General features: G+C 43.1%; 1 protein-coding gene across 7 annotated transcripts in view; it reads right to left on the bottom strand.

Moving 5' to 3' along the window:
• The window catches only part of zeb2a (zinc finger E-box binding homeobox 2a), a 59,777-nt gene extending 47,741 nt beyond the window's left edge, over positions 1-12,036 (bottom strand). The window contains exons 1-2 of one of the 7 annotated variants that reach the window (XM_036571294.1): positions 11,929-12,036; positions 9,779-9,921 (exon numbers count right to left, since the gene is read on the bottom strand). In XM_036571294.1, the coding sequence (XP_036427187.1) occupies positions 9,779-9,851 (73 nt within the window). In that variant the 5' untranslated portion in view covers positions 9,852-9,921; positions 11,929-12,036. The other 6 variants (XM_036571303.1, XM_036571264.1, XM_036571273.1 and 3 more) reach the window with 6 other exon arrangements.
• Positions 12,037-18,174: the final 6,138 nt, after the last annotated feature.

Raw genomic sequence — 18,174 nt, 5'->3', positions numbered from 1 at the left:
CTCTATACAAATGCCTGAACACTCACTGTGGCTCTTTGCATGAAGTAAGAAAGTGCATTTGTGACAACAGGCCTTCAGTCGCGCCACAACGGCGCCAAAAACGTTACTCTCAGCCATGGACCCCTCTTCCTTTGGAGCCCATTCAGGTACAAAAAGTGACCTCTGAACACCAGAGCATGGGAGCCAGGCACCACCCTCTCCCCTGCACCCACTCGCCTAGCCATGCAGCCAGGACAGGGGGACTCGCTTTGCAGCGCCAGCACTAACCTTTTCAGCCCCGTCACGTCTTTGATGCCTGACGGCCTGCACAAAAGCACCTGCTCCATCCCTGGAGAGCTCCTCTGGTCCCCCCCGCTCCAACCCCTGCTGACCTCACTGGCATTCCATGCCTTTGGGGGGCCCTTCCCATGGCTACCTCGCTCCCTCAGCTGCCCCCGAAGCCTCCCACGGCTCAACCCCCCACACCAGCGCCCCGTTTGCCCCTTAATCCCACAGTAAACACGGCAGCAGACCCGGCCGGCGCAAGGATGCACGAGACTTCTCAGCGAGCCCCGGGGAAAGGTGCTCGACTGATAGAGCCACAATGCGTGGGAACAAGGGAGAGACTGGGGGTGGGGGGGTGCAGGGAGAACACCTCATTGAGATGCAAGGGGGTCACTGGCAGAATGAAAACCTCATAAAGTGACAAAGGCTTCCACAGGTTGATGTGGAGATTGGCAAAGTCTTGGGCTAGATCAACAGAGACTGGCAGTTCGGTTGCTCTCTTTTTGCACTTTATGTGCAAATGACCCCACACTATGAACTGACATTGATTCCAATGCTGCATTAATAATTGGATGATTAAATGTGTTTGTGTATAAGTAAGTAATACACAAAAGTCATCTACTGTCTCCTTGCTCTTTTCTGTTTTTGGCCTAACAAAACTATACTACAATTGTGCTAAACATTAATGTTTCTGTGTCTGGGTGTGTAAGTGAGAGAGAGGAAAAGAGAGGCAGAGAGAGAAAGAGAAAGAGAAAGACAGAGAGACGCAGGCAAGTGGGTGGACAGTTGTGTTCTTTTCAGATAAACTTACAATTAGAGACGGGTTTCCCTCTCTCCTTTTCAGGACTTCTGGCATAATATGACAAGAGGCATCTCCATTACAACACACATTCTATTCAGACTGAAGGCCACAGAAATGATTAGTGCTTAATGCTCATGTGAAACGCAGAGATTAATACTGAATGATACCCCCTGAATGCACATGCACCTGTGCAAAATACAGAAACAATCCCCCAAATCCCAACATAGCCAGGCACCATTATTACTTATTACCAAGTCAATATGTAGCTTTATGCATAACGATGGGGTAATAAAATCAATACATTGCTTCGCACTTATTTTACATAACAAGCATTTGGTGAATCAGAAGTGGGTGGAATCCATAAGAAATGTCTATTATTAATCGTGCCTGCTTGTTTCTTCTCACCAGTTCAATGTAAGACACCTTCAACCCTTCCTCATCCCTAATATCCAGTCCACCCTCCTCCTGTCTCCTCCCCTCACCACTCAGTCTTCCCATTCGCCACTGGAAGATAGTACACTAATTGCAGACATGCCAGGCTAGCACCATAATAAGGCTGGGGGGGTTGGGTTCGTTGGATGGGTGGGGGACACATTAAGTGTGGCTTGCTCATTTGCTGGGATGGCTGAGGAAGGTGCCACACATGAATATTTCATTAGCTTTAATTGCTGAGGAACACTTTCTTTATGGCAGTCTCGCCAAAGAGGCCGCCAGCGGTAATAACGAGGCCTGGCCCATTGTAAAACTTGAAAAGCTGATGGCATTAAGACCTGTGATTTTGCCAGCCTGAAAAGGTAGTTTCAGATGTGCCATCTGGATCCATGGCACACATGGCTATTCGGGCTCGTGACTGCATACCAGTTGGAACACAATTAAGCCCTTACGTGATTTTCTTGAGGCGGTAGAGTTGCCCTCAGGGATTTGAGCTGCTCTCAGGCTTCGATATAAGATTACACCTTAGTGTGGTCCCTCTTTTCATCCCATAATTGACTTCCTTAGTTCATTACAACAACCTGATCAGCAGATGAGTGAGCCTTGCTTGACATCCGTGTCTTGAACTAAACCAGAACAATCAAAGCTAAACGCTACACCAGACAAACCCTGTTCCCACCTAACTGCTCTTGATACACCATCAAAACACCACATCAAAGCACAGGTCTTGCATTCAGCTCAGGCTAATCACAGCAGCGAACATGAAGCTTCACACAAGCTTAAAGCAAGGCAGCCCACACTTTCCTCTTGTAGGGAGCTACCAGGGACTGCTTTGACGTGGCCGTCAGATCCAATCCTCCTGAGTGGTAACGCTTACACTAAGGAAGGGGATCATTTAGCTCAGGAATGTAAAGCACAGGACATCCTCCCTGATAAGGAGCAGGCATGCCTTGCCTGGGGTTGTGGGCCAGGAGTTATCGACTCGGAAGGCAGCGAGTCAGCACTACGCTCAGGCCCTGGCTTCCGTGAGCAGAGAGCCTCCTCATTACTTTAATTGCTAGACCTGCAGCCAGAAAAAAATAGTGCCCTGTAATCTCTGAAACCAAGAGCCCCGCTGGTGGGCTGTTTGGCGAATTGTTGAGACCGAAAGGAGGAACAGTGGAATGGAAAAAAAAACGAAGCTGGAGTTTGCCACCGAATCAAGGATGCTTGCTGAACACAAGGTAGGGAAAGGGAGAATTTTTTTTCTCCTCCACAGCAGGAGACACAGACAGTTTGTCTGTCTGCCATGCGGAGGGCAAGGAGGAATGCTGTCACCATGACTAACGCCTCAACCTCACTCATTACCTGAGGTGCCTGACTGACATTTGCTTGTGACAGCGCCTGGAAGGGCAGTAGTGCAAAACGCCTGCCCTCTCCCAGTCACATACTGGAAAAGTCATGCCCATTCCTTTCAAATTCCCCAGATCCCGCTCTGCTCCCGCTCTAAAGCCACATGTGCACTGGCATGCATACATTTCAAAGTCTCAAGCATCAGTCTTGGTTTGTTTTTTCTGTAATAGATTGTGGACTAAAGGAATTACTGAAATAATAAATAATAACACCAGATGTAATTGCTATTGGCCCTTCCAGAACAGACAAGCACATCTAGCTGGAGCTCTGCATAGTGCCTGTTATTATTCTATGGCTCAGGATGAAAGAGCCCATTACACTCAGCCTAATCTCAGTAAGCAATCTATTCCAATTACTTAACCATCGGTATCACAGGCCTGTATCTGCTTGCTCTACGTAGCGCTGAGAAAAGAAGCCTGTGGACCCAGGTGACTGGAAGTCAGGGGAAGACTTATGGGCAGTCTCTTTCAGGCCATGATATAGATCTGGCACTAGGCAGGGAGCTCTGTCAACAGAGCTGGCTTTAAGAGGCACTCACCCATACATGAGAGGTCTGGACCCGCAGATGTCATGACACCTTAATCCACCGATCCGTTATTGATTGTTCCATGTGGTGGCGACCTTGCCGGAGGTGTTCCGCTAATCAAACGGGACATATCCATGTGCGTATGCACGGATGTGTGTGTGTGCGTGGAGGGTTTGGCTTGGCTAAATAAATCCAATATCAACCATACTTGACAGTCATGAATTTCATCTAAACGGCTGTCAAAGTAAGACAAAAAAGTATGAAACGCATCCAAAAAGCTCTCTGATTATTTGTTCAAAAATGAACCGGAGAGCTGTGCTCCATGTTGAGAGCTTTTTTGTTTTCATGCAAGTTATACATCCCCTCCCCCTAGCCCTGACAGTTGCACTGAACCTTATTCCTATTCATTATCACCGGGGCTGTTGTTTCTGCAGCCTGCAGTGACATACCTCATTATTGACCTTGGTAAATCCTCACTGTTTAGGCTAACGGCGGTGCGGCGCCACAAAATGTCACAGCGCTACTCTGTACTCACTCATGAAGAAAATGTGCACATGGTTACAAGTGGTAGAGAGGGAAAAAACTTACAACAAACCTCTGTCTGTCACCTTGAACTACATGCACAAAACATCAACAGCCGACCACCTCATCCCAAACAGCAGATAAGTGGTCAAGCGTGCCCCTCAAACTGCATGCAGCCTCGACTGGGACAGAGAGTGTAGGTGTTTGGGCGCTAGCTCCTCACACCCAACACAGGAGTGGCCTTTGTCTACACAGAAACAAACGCTTTGGCATTTGCAGCTGTATCATCTAGAAGAGAGTAGGAGGGCAAGAGAACAGAGGGGAGAACAGACTCACTACTGTAAATTGCCCATTCTGGTTAGTCACAAGTGACACAGGACTAACGGAGCCTCGGGTGGCGTTCTCCTGTCCCTCTCAGCAGTGACAGATGTTACGAGGACAGGGGAGGATAAAGCTCTCTCCATACTAACTCTGGGGGGAAAAAGAACGGGGGATGGGCTTAATGTAGCTTAACTTGGAATAAAAAAAAAAATACCACTACATCCCATGGTTAGGCAGTTTCCTGCCACAAAGTACACGGAAGACCGATCATCTCCTCGGCAGATATTCCACTGAGGACCAAGACACGCTGGGATTTTTCACTTCTGCGCATTTTTGCATCATGGTGCTACCCGCACGTCTGAGCCTCTACCTCCATGCGCGCTAATCTCTAAGGCCAGGGACCAAGTCTGGGGGTGTAAAAGGAGGCGCATCTCTTTTGCTAATGTATGTCCCCTTGTCTTTGGTAGATAGCCGGCTGCTTTAGCTTTAACCAAGCTCCCTAGGCCACCAGCATGCAGCTTAATGCGATAATGCAGCCGCCCGGTGAAGCTTTAGGCCTCCTGCACCCCGGCAAACAAAGGGCTCCCTCTTTCCAAGCAGAGCCCCGTCCCCTCCCCAGTTGTCCATAGGTGTTTGCTGAAGTAAATCGGCCTAAATCCTGCACAGCTTGGCCCAGCTGAAAAAGGAGGGGGATTTGAATGAAGGTGTACAGATAATCTCCTTTTCTTAACAACAACGGAAAAAAAAAAGTTGAAGGGGGGGAGGGAGCGAAACAGATAAAATTAGGAATTCATATCACATGGTGCATTTGAGTGCTCCTGCATCCTCCCATTTCTCTCTCCCTCTCTGTGTCTCTCTCTCGGTAGGCCTGTGGATTTGCATTTGTGATCCCTGACCTATTGAGGTGCAGGGGGAAAAGCGAGTGAAAAGCAGGCACAATAGCGCACGTCTCGTCCGTCAGTGAAAAGACGCAGGCTTTTGGCCCCTGACGGCACATTTTGTCCCCCCTCGCTAAAAAAGATGGGCCCAACAGAAAGTGAGAGGACTTGGGAGTGACATCTGTCTGACAACTGCAGATCCTCATGTACGCAACAGTTTAGAAGGAGGCAGCTGATCCAGAACTGATGTATGCTAACTTTCTTCATTATGAGCATAGCAAATAACAACATTACCTCAAACCACAGCAATATCAGTGTTGAAGTAATCTTCATAAATGAGTCGTTCAAGACCTGCGCAACACAACATGGAACCAGAAAATGTCTTGCAAAGTGACAAAAGAAAATCTGACCCCTGTGGTAGAAATCTCAAAGTGAAACCTGTACAGTTTCAATTGTGATATTTCTTTTTAAGTCCATAAAACAGTCTGTTGCGTTCACCAAGTAGCCACCATCTCTTGTATACTTCTCAATTTGTTGTTCTCTATGTATCTATGTATGCATCTGTCTATCTATCTATCTATATATCTATATATCTATCTACCTCTTCCTGTTTTTTTTAGCTCTTAATACTTCCGGCGGGGCATTCTGTAACTGCGCCATTAGTAAAAGACCAAGCCCCTCGGTCTAAAAGACTGATGGTCTATTGTGGGCTGCGTAACCAAGGGAAGTTTAACAATCGCGCAGAGACACCAAAGTTATGTCACTCTCTACCTCTCCACCGCCCGCTCCTCTCTTTGCCAGGCATAATTTCTACCTCTCTTCACTCTCTCTCTCTCACCCTTTCTCTTTTCTCTCTCTCTCTCTCTTGCGCTCTTTTCATCTCTGGCTTTGGGATGCTGAAAGCGAGAGAGTGGCCTAGCAGCGGTGAAAGGGCTGAATTGTGATTAAGAAGGAGGAGAGGAGCTCCTTTTCTTTGTTCTGCCCTCGGGGGTGTTTACTGAGGGGGTGTGCGGTGGAGGAGGGAGAGAAGGGGGGGTGGATTGAGGGGGGGGTGGCTGAAACATGGCAGAGAAGATATGAAAGGCATTCAGGTCAGCGCGGATGGGAGCAGAAGTAGCGATGGTACCGGTGGCGGAGGGTGAGTGTGTGTGTGCATCTAATTGCCGTGAGTAAGACGTCTCTGGTAAAAGTCTGAATCGATCATAACTGAAACAGAACAACAAACACAACAGAAAAAATAAATGTTTTTCTTTTCACACTGTCACTTAGAGAGAGAACATGCAGCCTGTTTGAAAGAAACAGTCAAAGAAGCGAGTGAAAGGTGTCTCCTGCAGCTGCTGTGACAATGGCCTAGTTGTGTAAAGGACGGTACACTGGGCTCCCTGGTACCGCCGATTATAAGAGCATGCCAATGAGATGCCCAGATGACAAGCCATTGTCTTAGCTCTTTGTCTTGGCGGACCTGCTAACCTCTTTGAAATGGTCTCTAATCAAATATCACACAATGTTTCTTTTCAGAAGAACAAGTGATTTAATCCGCACAGTGTGACTTTATTTTGGGGGGAGGGCAGGAATGAAAGAATTATTTTTGTCTTACATAAATGTTTGTTCTTAGTGCTAAACGGCAAAATTCATTTCCAAAATATATTTGAATACATCTGTTCACTTTACTAAACCAAGCTTACTTAAATATGAGGGCAATAATTGTGCTGAATAGCTTAAAAACAACAGCCAACAAAAATCTTTCAGATGGCATCTGCAGTGGTAGGACATCTCAACACATCCCATCATTGGTAATTAACCTAAACTTTGGTAGAATTTGTAGCCTAGCCTAAGTTGGCAAGTCTAATCTTGTATTCTTGACAGTTTGGTCAATCTGCCCCACACAGCTGGATATGATGTGTTTGTGAAGAGGGGGCGATGAAGGATCAGGTTACAAGCAGCGCCTGATGTGACCTCCCATTGGGCCATGCAAACCGTGGGGCGTGGCCAGAAAAGGAGGAGAGAGAAGAGCTGGGACCAGAAGGTAATATTTTTTTTTCTTTTTTAATTAAAATATTTAATAATAGTAATACAATGTCTCATAAGTAACAACTTAGTATTTGTTTTGTTTCGCCAAATGTCTTTAGATCTACAAATAAGTAAATAAACTGAGATAAATAAATGCACAGCTAAATAAGTAATTTAAAAAAAGTAAAAATCCACTAATATATGATATTTATTCAATTTCAGGTACACGGACAAGTATTTCCAATTTTTTTTGCCCTAAGATTATGCAAATTCATTTCACTTCATAGTCCACCTGCAAAAATCTCGCACACCCTCACCTCACCTCAATTCTAAAGTCTGTTGATTACACTCACGATGGTTTTAAGAAAAAACAAAAATCCCTCAATCCGAGCCATTTTAAAGAATACAACAACTGTGGTGAAGGCGATCTGTCTCACCCCTCCTGTCTGCTGCTCTCAGCGTCACTCTTTTTCTCCTTAATCTCCCTCTGTCAAAACACGTTACTGCTCTTTGATAGGCCAAACACAATCTCTGGTCTATGTGAACAGGGCCACGGCTTATTAAACACAGAGTAATCAGGCTAAGAGAGAAAAAAAATTAGGGAGAAAAGGAAAGAAAACAGTGATGTCAAGTCTGTGGTAGATATTCCTCATTCGAAGCCATGGGCTATCGCACAATAAGCATTTTGTTTTTTTTTTTTAATGTGTGTAAGGTTTTTGGTCATCCGGGAGGAACCGTCTAGTCGGCAGCTGAACTTGTGGTGCAGTCTTCAAGACACTGAAGACGCAGTACACTGTAAAGCGGGTGCACGTCCACGATTCACGAGCAACATGTTTTTCGAGTGTGGTCATATCAGCGGGCCACAGCAATGACTCAAAACAAGTACATTACTGATTACTGCCCTCGCTCAACCCCCAACCCCAGTACACACACATATACACACACATGCCCCCATTTGAAAATAGTTTCAGACCATTGACTTTGTCCTGTGCCATAAAACCCGCCTGAAGCTACTTGCATTTAGGGCTCCACGGACAGTCTCCATTGATTTTTATGTGATCAATACTCGCCGTTTAATAAAGGATTGGGGTCAAACATGAAAGAGTCTGTAAAGAGGTCCCGTCCATGTCGCGTTAACCCTCAGAGGCTGGGAAACGGTTCATTTCGGATTAAACTAGTGACATTCTCTTTTGTGTGGCACTTTGCATAGTAAACATGAGCCTAATCGTTACAAGACTTCCAATAAAATGCCATTCGAAATATTCACACTGTATTACGCCACTCAAGTCGTGTTGCAAGTTGAGCGAAACAGTACATTCTGAAAGTAAGGCAAAGGTGTTAAAGGCTCGAACGTGGCTGAATGTTGATTTACAGTCGCCACGAATGTATGGACATCATTTTTTTTTTTTTTGTCCCCACCACGCCACAGACGGGACAAGCACACACCAGTCTGGATTCAACAACAACTACAAGTTAAAGCCCAAAAGAAAGTGACAGTGTCCAGTCCTAAATGACCAGTTTTCCTCTTTCCAACTTCGAGGCACAAACTGAGTCCAAATCACACCAAGCCTTCCCACGGTTCACTCTGTACATTAGTCTTTCTAAAGCAGCTTGAAAGGTGGTAAAAAAAAAACATAACACTAGCATAAAAAACGGGGTCACACACACACACACTCATGCACACACATAACGGTTTTGTGCTATGAGAGATAAGCAGACTATCAGGCAGGCAGCTCCTCTTAAAGGAGAATTCCACCGATTTTTCAACATTTTTGCATACTTCTGTCATTGCGACTCAAACAAAGTCATTCAGAGAGGTTTGACGTGAAATGGTTTGTTGCAGAGAAACCTACAGACTCAGATTTCTTTACAGGGGTGCTGATAGGAACCAGGGGTCACAGTGTCTACAGCACAAACATGGCCATTTTATTTTAATAATCACAACCACCTGTGAAAATACACATCTTCTGAATTTTTTATGTAATGTAAATGATGGTAAAATAGTGTCAAATCCGAAAATAATAAGTTTTCTGGGGACTATTTCGCCTTATAACACACTTATTGCACCTTTCCACCACGAATGGATCAAATTAAATGGATTAATAAGACGTTTAAGGCCAAAACTTGATCAGAGAACAACGTCTCAGGCATCAGGCAGCGTAGTCATGTCATAACTTTCTGTGAGGGAGCTTTTAGAGGCGGACGTCTGGTTCCTATCACCACCACTGTGAACAGTAAGTTTCTCTAGAACTGAGCATTTCACACCAAACCGCTCCGAAAGAACTTTGTTTACGTCTCAATCACTGATTTAGCCAGAAATTTTGAAAAAGCGATGGAATTCCCCTTTATCTCACCTCCTCTCTGACTTAGTCAACTTCTCCTCACATGTAACGCACACAAAACACCAAAAAGTCAGTCAAGTGGCACTTTTTGAGTCCACACGAGTCCAAAAAGTCACTTGTTTGTTGCTTTCTTGTCACAGCTGACAAACGCCACTCACTCGGGCTGACCGTTACATTTCAAAAAAAAAAACACAAACACAGCTAGCAAAACTAGCATCCAGCGCGGCTGCGAGTTACGCTGTCACACTTTTTAACACCATCTTCTTCAACAAATAAAAGTCTCTCTTACCGTTTTTCCTCCTCGGGTTGGCTTGTTTTCGCCTTTTACACCGGGGACCCTCCGCCATGGTGTCCTGCTTCATTGATAAAAAGCCCGGAGTGTTTTCAGACGGCAGTCCGCATGGGGCTTCGACTCCAGCGCCGTTAGGTTATCTAGCAACCAAACACAGCGGCGACTCAGCTACAGTGGCACTTCTTTTATTTATCTCTATCCACACACACACACACACACACACACTCTGTCTCACTCTCACACACACTTTTTCTCCTTTCTCTCCCTCTTTCTGTACGGTTTGGGCTAAAAGACTCACTAGAGAACTTAGAGAGATGGAGAGAGGTGAGATTGTGTGGTAGAGAAGTCCAGATGAAGTTAGTCTAATCCAGTCAGTCAGCCTCTCTCTCTCTCTCTCTCTCTCTCTCTCTCTCTCTCTCTCACTCTCTCTCTCTCGCTCTCTGAGTCTGAAGTGACTCTGATCGGACAGTCGGGGTGATCTGATCACACGCACACAAACACACAGCGAGAGAGAGAGTGCGAGTGAGGGAGAGAGAGAGGGAGGAAAAAAAAGGGGGGGGGACGGACAGTCACACCTTCATTTACTTCGTTTACGCGAGGAGAGAAAGGGGGGCAATAACAGGACCACTCCACAACATTAGCGCTTCAGAAATAACGAAGCTGGGGAGCTAAACGGAGGAAGAAGAGGAAGAAGAAGAGAAAGAAGAAGGAGGAGGAGGAGGAGGAGGAGGAGGAGAGGGACGTGTGAAGATGCCTCAGAATAAACCCAAAAGCAGCAGCAGGTCACAGCGCGGGGCTCCAGTTTGAGAAAAGAGCGACAAATAAGAGCTTAAATAAGTTTGATGTTTTTAATTCTTTATTTTTTTTTTCTCTTTTTTTCAATTTCACTTTTGATTTCTTCTCCTCTGTTTTGTTTTCTTTTACTCTTTACTCTCCTATGTTCTCGCTCCTGTAGGATCAGCCATCTCAGATTTCCTCCTTTTTTTATTTATTTGTGCAGATCGTTTAATGCTGCAGTTCTAATGAGCGACAGACTGAAGGGAAAGTTTAACTGAGGGGTAAAAAAGTGCGATTCAGAATGAAGGGGCTGTTTACGATAATAAAGAAAACGTGTGAGGAGAACGAATCAAGCAGCAGCGTGATGTGTATTAATAGACTGCATCAATTAATAATAGTAGTAGTAGTAATAATAATAATAATAATAATAATAATAATAATAATAGTAATAATAATAATAATAGTAATAATAATAATAATAATTCAAAACTCCACCATTTACGATCAGAATAAATCAAAAATGTTTAATTTCGTTCCCTGTCCTAATTCTACAGTCCTGGGAAGAAAAAACAAGAATGAACAATTATAAATAAACAGATAAATAAATACATAAAAACGCTCTCGGCTCTAAAACTCTATAAGAGGCTCCTAACGGTCAAAATTAAATACATACAAACAAATAAACAACCACATAAACAAACCGCGCCTTGCTGTTCGCAGTTCTGTTTCGTGCGCGCGCTCGTGTGAGCAGAAGAAGCCGCTGCATCTCGCTGCGCTCGTGTGTAGTCTGGAGGAGGCTCGTGCAGGCTCGCGCAGGTAAGGGCGCACCGTCGCTCACCTGAGCGCTCACCTGTGAAGCGCGCGCGCAAGCCAGAAGTGAGGTCGCGGTCAAAATGCACACAGAAAAGAGAGAGAGAGAGAGAGAAGAAACGAAAGACTCACCTACCCGCACTGAGAGAGGAATGTGCCCCTGCAGAGGGCAACAGAACGGAGAGCGCGCGAGGGGCCGTTATTCCTGCCGGACAGGTCGCACTGAATCCCCCCACTCTCTCTCTCTCTCCCTCTCTCTCTCTCTCTCTCTCTCTCTCTCTCTCCCTCACACACACACACACGCTCACACCGCGAGGACCTGGACACGCGGCTCACGCGCTGCTTCTTTACTTCATCATCATCATCATCCTCATCTCTCTCTCTCTCTCTCTCTCTCTCTCTCTCTCTCTTACTTTTAGGCTCCGCGTCTCCGCGTCACGCGCCACCTATCTTCACGCGGAGGGATAGAAAGAATAAAGAAGAGAGAGAGAGAGAGAGAGAGAGAGCCGTAACGGAGGCGCACGCGCGCGCGCGCGTGTACACTCTGACAGGTAACTCACCTGTGCCTCCCCCCTCAGCCTCTCCGCGCGTGAGACGGTCCTCCATGCAGGCTCGCGGCTCTCCTTTACTCTTCCTTCGTTTTTTCTTTAAGATGAAGCCTCATTAAAGGCTGTGAGTGTGTGTGTGTGTGTGTGTGTGTGTGTGTGTGTGTATGTGTGTCTGTGTGTGTGTGATCGCTCTGCGCGTGTCCGCCGCTGGAATCATCATCCTTTAATGGACGCGTGTTAATCAGTTTATATTTGTAACAGTAACGGATGAAGAGCTGACCGAACAACGAGCCGCGACACGACCGACCACCTCAGTGCTGAGCGCTCACAGCGCCTGTTCCTCCTGTTAAACTGCACTTTAATTATTATTTTAATAATCGACTGTTCTGTGTGCGTTTATTTATTTACTTACTTATCTATTGATTGATTGATTTGCCTTGAACAGTTTTTTATTTACATTTATTACTGTTTCATTTTTATTTCGGACTAAATCGTACACACTGTTTTTATTTTCTATTAACATTTATTTTGCTTATAATTTCGTTGAATTATTAATTCATTCATTGTAACCTCGTTAATTACATCCTCCCTTTGTTATTATTAACGTTTTTGTATCTATTAAGGTTTTGTTTTTCTTTTCTGTTTTTCTTTTTGGAGTGATTAGTGCTGTGTATTTATTTATTTGTTTGTTTATTTATTTATTTATTTAGCCCCCTTTCTCCTCTTCTGTCCCGCCCCCTCATCACGACTCACTGTCTGATTGGTTGAATCTGCTTGTTTTCTAGTTATTGGTCGCTAATTGACCCATAAAATGACGCGGATGGTTTCTAAGTCTATTCAAGACCCTCAGACATCATTCAGTCGTGTTCAATGACACGTTTAAAAGGCACATAAACGTCTTATTGGTGTGTGTGCGTGTATAAATATATGTATATATGTATATATATATATATGTATATATATATATATATATATATATATATATATATATTACATATACATACATATATATATGTGTGTATATACATATATGTATGTATATATATATATACCTGTATATAATTCAAATTCATATATGTACATATATATATTATATATATATATATATATATATATATATATATATATATATATATATATATGTAAACGTCATGTGTATGTGTACAGATATGGTTTGATATGATTGTATGTGTCATATCTAAACACATTATTATTATTATTATTATTATTATGATTATTATCATCATCGTGTCTTTTCTAGCCTTTTCTGAATCTTCAGTGATTAAATGAGCTGGTTTTCAGTCTCAGTCTTCTTTCTTCTCTGGGTAACTAAGCGTGCGTGTCTTTCTGAGTATGGCATGTAATTGGATTACAGTAGAGGGTGAATGAAACCCTCACCTAGGAATGTGCTGGTGTGGATTTTGGTGCTGGGACGAGGACCTGGTTTATTCTCTGAGCAGTAAAGGACAGAGTTACACGCACACTCGACCTTTTGTGCATGCCATTGTGTTCAGCTCACACTGGCAGCTCAAACGCTGCATGTATTAGGCATCCGCTTTGACTCGGGGCACTTTCTCCACCCCTTGTGTTATTGCTTATATAGTGTAGGGATAAAACCGCATGAGTTCAATTCACCAACCAATATGTACATTATTAAAGGGCCCCATTACATGGAAAACTGAATTTCCCTTGCTTTTGTTTAAACTAAGGATATCAAACAGTGATTAACTGCATCAATGTGTGCACTTAATTGTGATTAATCACAAATGTTTTAGTTGCTTTATTTTTATTTGCAGTGCTTTTAGAATGCTTTCCGATTCCCATCACTGCTGTCCAGTGAGAGGAACAGTGGCTGTGTGTGACTCCTCTGCAATTATAGCCTCTCGGGTTCATATCACTGCTTTAGGTCTTGTTTGGAGGGAAACTGTAGTGCTTTTGTTAGTTTGCAGTTTGTTGGTTAATCCATTGTTCTCCCAGGAGCTCCGTCCAGCATGGTCTACTGATATTAATGATATTGCCAGCATCAGCACTGCACTTTGTTTGTAAATGATACTTCAGAGTTGATGTACTTCAGTGATAAACAAATTCACAGCATGCCAGTAGGTGGAAATGGCTTTCATAAAGGCGGCCATCAAAGGACCTTGCTATTTAAAAACTATATTTAAATAAGACAGAGGAGTGGTGGAGTCGAAGCAACAGAGCATGAGCAGCAGGGGCTTCTAGCTAAAACTGGAGATGGTTTAAAACTATGAAAATGTATTAACAGAGTATAAATGTCTGTTAAAGAAATTATGGGATGTACTGAACAGTGAAATTAAAGCAAGCTGTTTTAGCAGCTAAATTTCCATGTTTGGACTGGAAGTGAATGGTATATTTTGAAGGCTTAACAGTGTTTACATACCACATCAAACACTTTTTTTAAAAAAACAGGAAGAATCAAACACTTTCATTTAAAAAAAATAAGAACAAATTCAGTTTTCCAAAATATGGGCCCTTTAGCACATTAACTTTGACACCACTAATTTAAAATAGTATGTAAACAAGTTATAAAGCATAGCATTCACAGTCCACATATTGTTGATGTCGGAACAAAACCACGTATCTCCATTTTTGTCATTTTTCATTTTTTTGACGTGTCAAAAAAGGCATTTGCCCTTAATGTTGTATCTAAATGTTATGATGAACAGACCAACAGAAGTGATCCAAAATTACTCGGAAAAAATATTTCTCCATTCACTTCCATTAAAGATTAAAAACATTTTTCCTTCTCTTGTAAAGCGACCTTTTTAGAGATACAAGGTTTTGCTCTGGCAGCAGCGATGTGGAAACTGAGCTGCAAAAACAGACCATTTTGAATTCACTTCATTTTGTCATGTCATAAGAGTTTAAGCTAACATTGTTTTTAAAGAACAATTCAGGCGGCCAATCAGAGCAGTGGTCATTTGTGCATATCTGTCTTAAAGGCAAAGTAACAAAAACAGCCAGTTTAATTCTAAGGCATAAAGAAAGGTTGGAAAATGGTCATGTGAAAGTTCATTCTGACCCACACAGATGTCATAATTGGACATTGAAAAACATAAATAAAAAGAAAAATTATGTACATATATAAAAAAATAATAAATCATCTGATTTCCCTTTTGAAATACTTGGGACTTAGCACTGACCACTCCATTTGTGGGCAAACACTAGCAAAAGAATCTCATGTGCAAACATTAAACTAACTCTGATTTTATCCAGAATCACTTCTAAATCTCAGAACAAATGTTTCCTCACCCATTAAATGTAGCACTCTTATCAGGTGATTTGTGAAAAAGAATATAAATAGATTTCCACAGTAACACTGACCACAGAGTCTCTGGTGTTCCAAAGTTTTGGTACATTGAATAAAATGTTCTTTGGTTATAAGACCTGTCATGACGGCCCAAAAGGCCTTGTTTCCTCTGAGAGTCAAAGGAAATAAGAGATAAACCAGTAGTTTCCAAAGCTGCACTTCAAAAAATGATTGAAAGTCAAAGAGAAAATGGGACTCCTAACAACCACCTGGAAGACCTGGTAGACACCAAAACTGTCCCCATCAGATAAACAGCACTGAAAGCTTTCATCTTTGAGAGAGAGGAGAAAATCAAGTTGCTTCAGATCTGAAAACATCCACAGGTGTTTCTGTCCATCCTTCCACTGTGAGAAGACAACTCAGTGCTATGGGTCTGAAAGGATGTGTAGCTGTTTAAGAAGCTTTTACTGAGAAAAGGAAACAGACACAGCTGCTGGTGTTCTCAGAACAATGAACTGACCACCCCAGAGTCCAGACCTCAACATCACTGAATGTGTTTGGGATTATTTGGATAGTGAGAAGCAGAAAATGCAAAACCAACTTCTAAGACTGAACTTTGGAGGTGTGGAAAAATATCCCTGCAGATATGAAACACTGAAAGTGAGTCTCCTGACAAGAATCCAATCCATGATAAAGTTAAAGACTGAATGCAGTACGACTGAAAAATGTTATATTATAGTTTTGTTGAGGCATCAAATATATGTTTTCTGCTTTTTTCCTGATGTTGAAAAATGAATAACTTGTTGCAGTCATACCTCACTTAATCTATAATGCTGTACATATCCTGCACATTTAGTTTACACACTGTGTATGATGAGTACTTTGTAGTACCGTTTGTGGCTTTATCCTTCTTTTGTATTACTTCTTTAATATACACATTATGGACCGTCCATTTATATACTCCACCAACTCCACTAAGACAAATTCCAAAAGTACCTGACCAAAAATCGATGCTGCTCCTGGGATACACATTGCGTGCGTAAAAGTAACGATTGTTCAAATGAATATTTTTGTTTAACGTTATGTTTTTCAATACTGACGCACGTTTCCGTTGGCCGTCAACACCCACAGAAGACACTTGGGTGTCAAGTCCAGGCAAAGTCAGTGTAAATCAGAGAGTTATTGGAAAGGAGAAGTGAGAGAGCGAGTCATCAAGGACCTGGGGAAAGGTTGACCACACTGCAACCATGTGAGTTCTTGCACACATACACCCATACACACACAAACACACACATACACACACACACACACGTTTGCTGCATGACCACATGTCTTGCGACATTGCTAGAAGCACAGTTGTGTACATGAACCGCTTGACTAGGTGAGATGAGAACGATGAAAGACTGCAACAAAAACTGCCTTCTCCTTCTCTCAGCTTAGGACGTTAGCATTTGCTAAAGATGACCACTTGTGCAAGGAGTGAGATGATAATAAAAGTCATGGTTCTACTTTTTTAAGGGTGTGAAGTGTGGCGTTCTGAAGGCTACATGACTCACGCATAAGCTCATCAGGACAACTGGCATAACCCTTGTTAAACATAACGTAGGTTAACCATGAATTAAACATTTGTAAAGGAAGTTCCAAGTGACGCATCATCGATTATAAAGGTTTTTGATGTTAAGTTGACATAACACCTGTGTCTAGCGATAAACATTGACATAAAGTTCCTGTCCAGTTGATATTACCCTTCATAAATGTTTATGCAGGTCTTTGTCTGTTGTCATAACCCCTTACATGAGTTTTATTACACAGTTCTATAACTTAAGAATAGCTCCCTGTAGATATTGAATAATAGGCCTTATTATGAGATAACCCTGGGATTTAAAAGGGATAAAGACCCACTTGAAGACCACCATCTTTCAGTAAGGTATGACCCATAATACAACAGTGTCGTCTCAGTCACATCCATACATAAACTGATATCAGCTGTAGGCAAAGGAGGCCGCAATAGTATTGTGCAACCTCTGCTTACCAGGAAAAAACTGCTTTCCATGTCCAAAGACTCCACTTATTTTGTTTATTATTTTATTTTTACTTAATTTGTTCCCCAATTTAGTCGTCTCCAACTCCACCCATTAGTTAGGACTCCCCCAATCACACTATAACACCAGCGCAAGGAGGGTGAAGGCTAGCACGGGCTTCCTCCGAGACGTGTGAAGCGCCACCACATCTTTTAAACTGCTGCTAACGCAACGTCATTGGACAGCTGAACGCACTCAGAGGAAAGTGCAAACCGCCGAGTCTGTTACATCAGCTAACAGACGCCTGTGCTGACTAGCATTGCACTGAGTGATGGGGCAGAAGGGGGGCCATCCTACCCACCCAGAGAGAGCGAGGCCAGTTGTGCTCTTTAGACTCCTGGCCACCAGGGATGGCCAGGAGTCTAAAGCATCACCAGGGATCGTGATCTCCTGATGATAGGGCCAAGGCTTAGACGGTTGCGCCACTCGGGAGCCCGCCAAAGACTCCACTTCTAACGTGGAAAAACACCTTCAGATAGGTTTTATCTTTGTCCAGCTAAAGTTGAGCACTTGCTGGTCAAATTGACTACCTGGTGAGCTACCTACTTAGTTGAAGAGCAGGCTGCAGATCAGCCTGTTAGTATTGTTGGCATTGTAGTAAGCTCGCTAAGCAGATCTAGTTAACAACCAAGCCACCAAGTCGAGATCAATTTACAACCTATGTATTTGGTGAATTATCTCTTCCCAGTAATGCATACATCTACCTAAATATCTAGAAACTTTTAAACAACCATTTCAGATCTATGACCGTTGGTATGTAAGCTAGGATAAGGTAGGTCTTCATCTTTTATGCCAGATAAAACATCACACTGCTTTTGTGTTAACATATTTGTATAGCTTGCATCTCTATAGCAAGTGTTAATATACATTCAGAGTGACTCCTGGGTTTGGTCTACTTTAGGTATT

The sequence above is a fragment of the Colossoma macropomum genome, unplaced genomic scaffold (genome assembly GCF_904425465.1).
Source record: "Colossoma macropomum unplaced genomic scaffold, Colossoma_macropomum, whole genome shotgun sequence".
NCBI lineage: Eukaryota > Metazoa > Chordata > Actinopteri > Characiformes > Serrasalmidae > Colossoma > Colossoma macropomum.
Note: the sequence above shows the minus strand (reverse complement) of the source record. Positions and strands in the feature narration are given on the sequence as shown.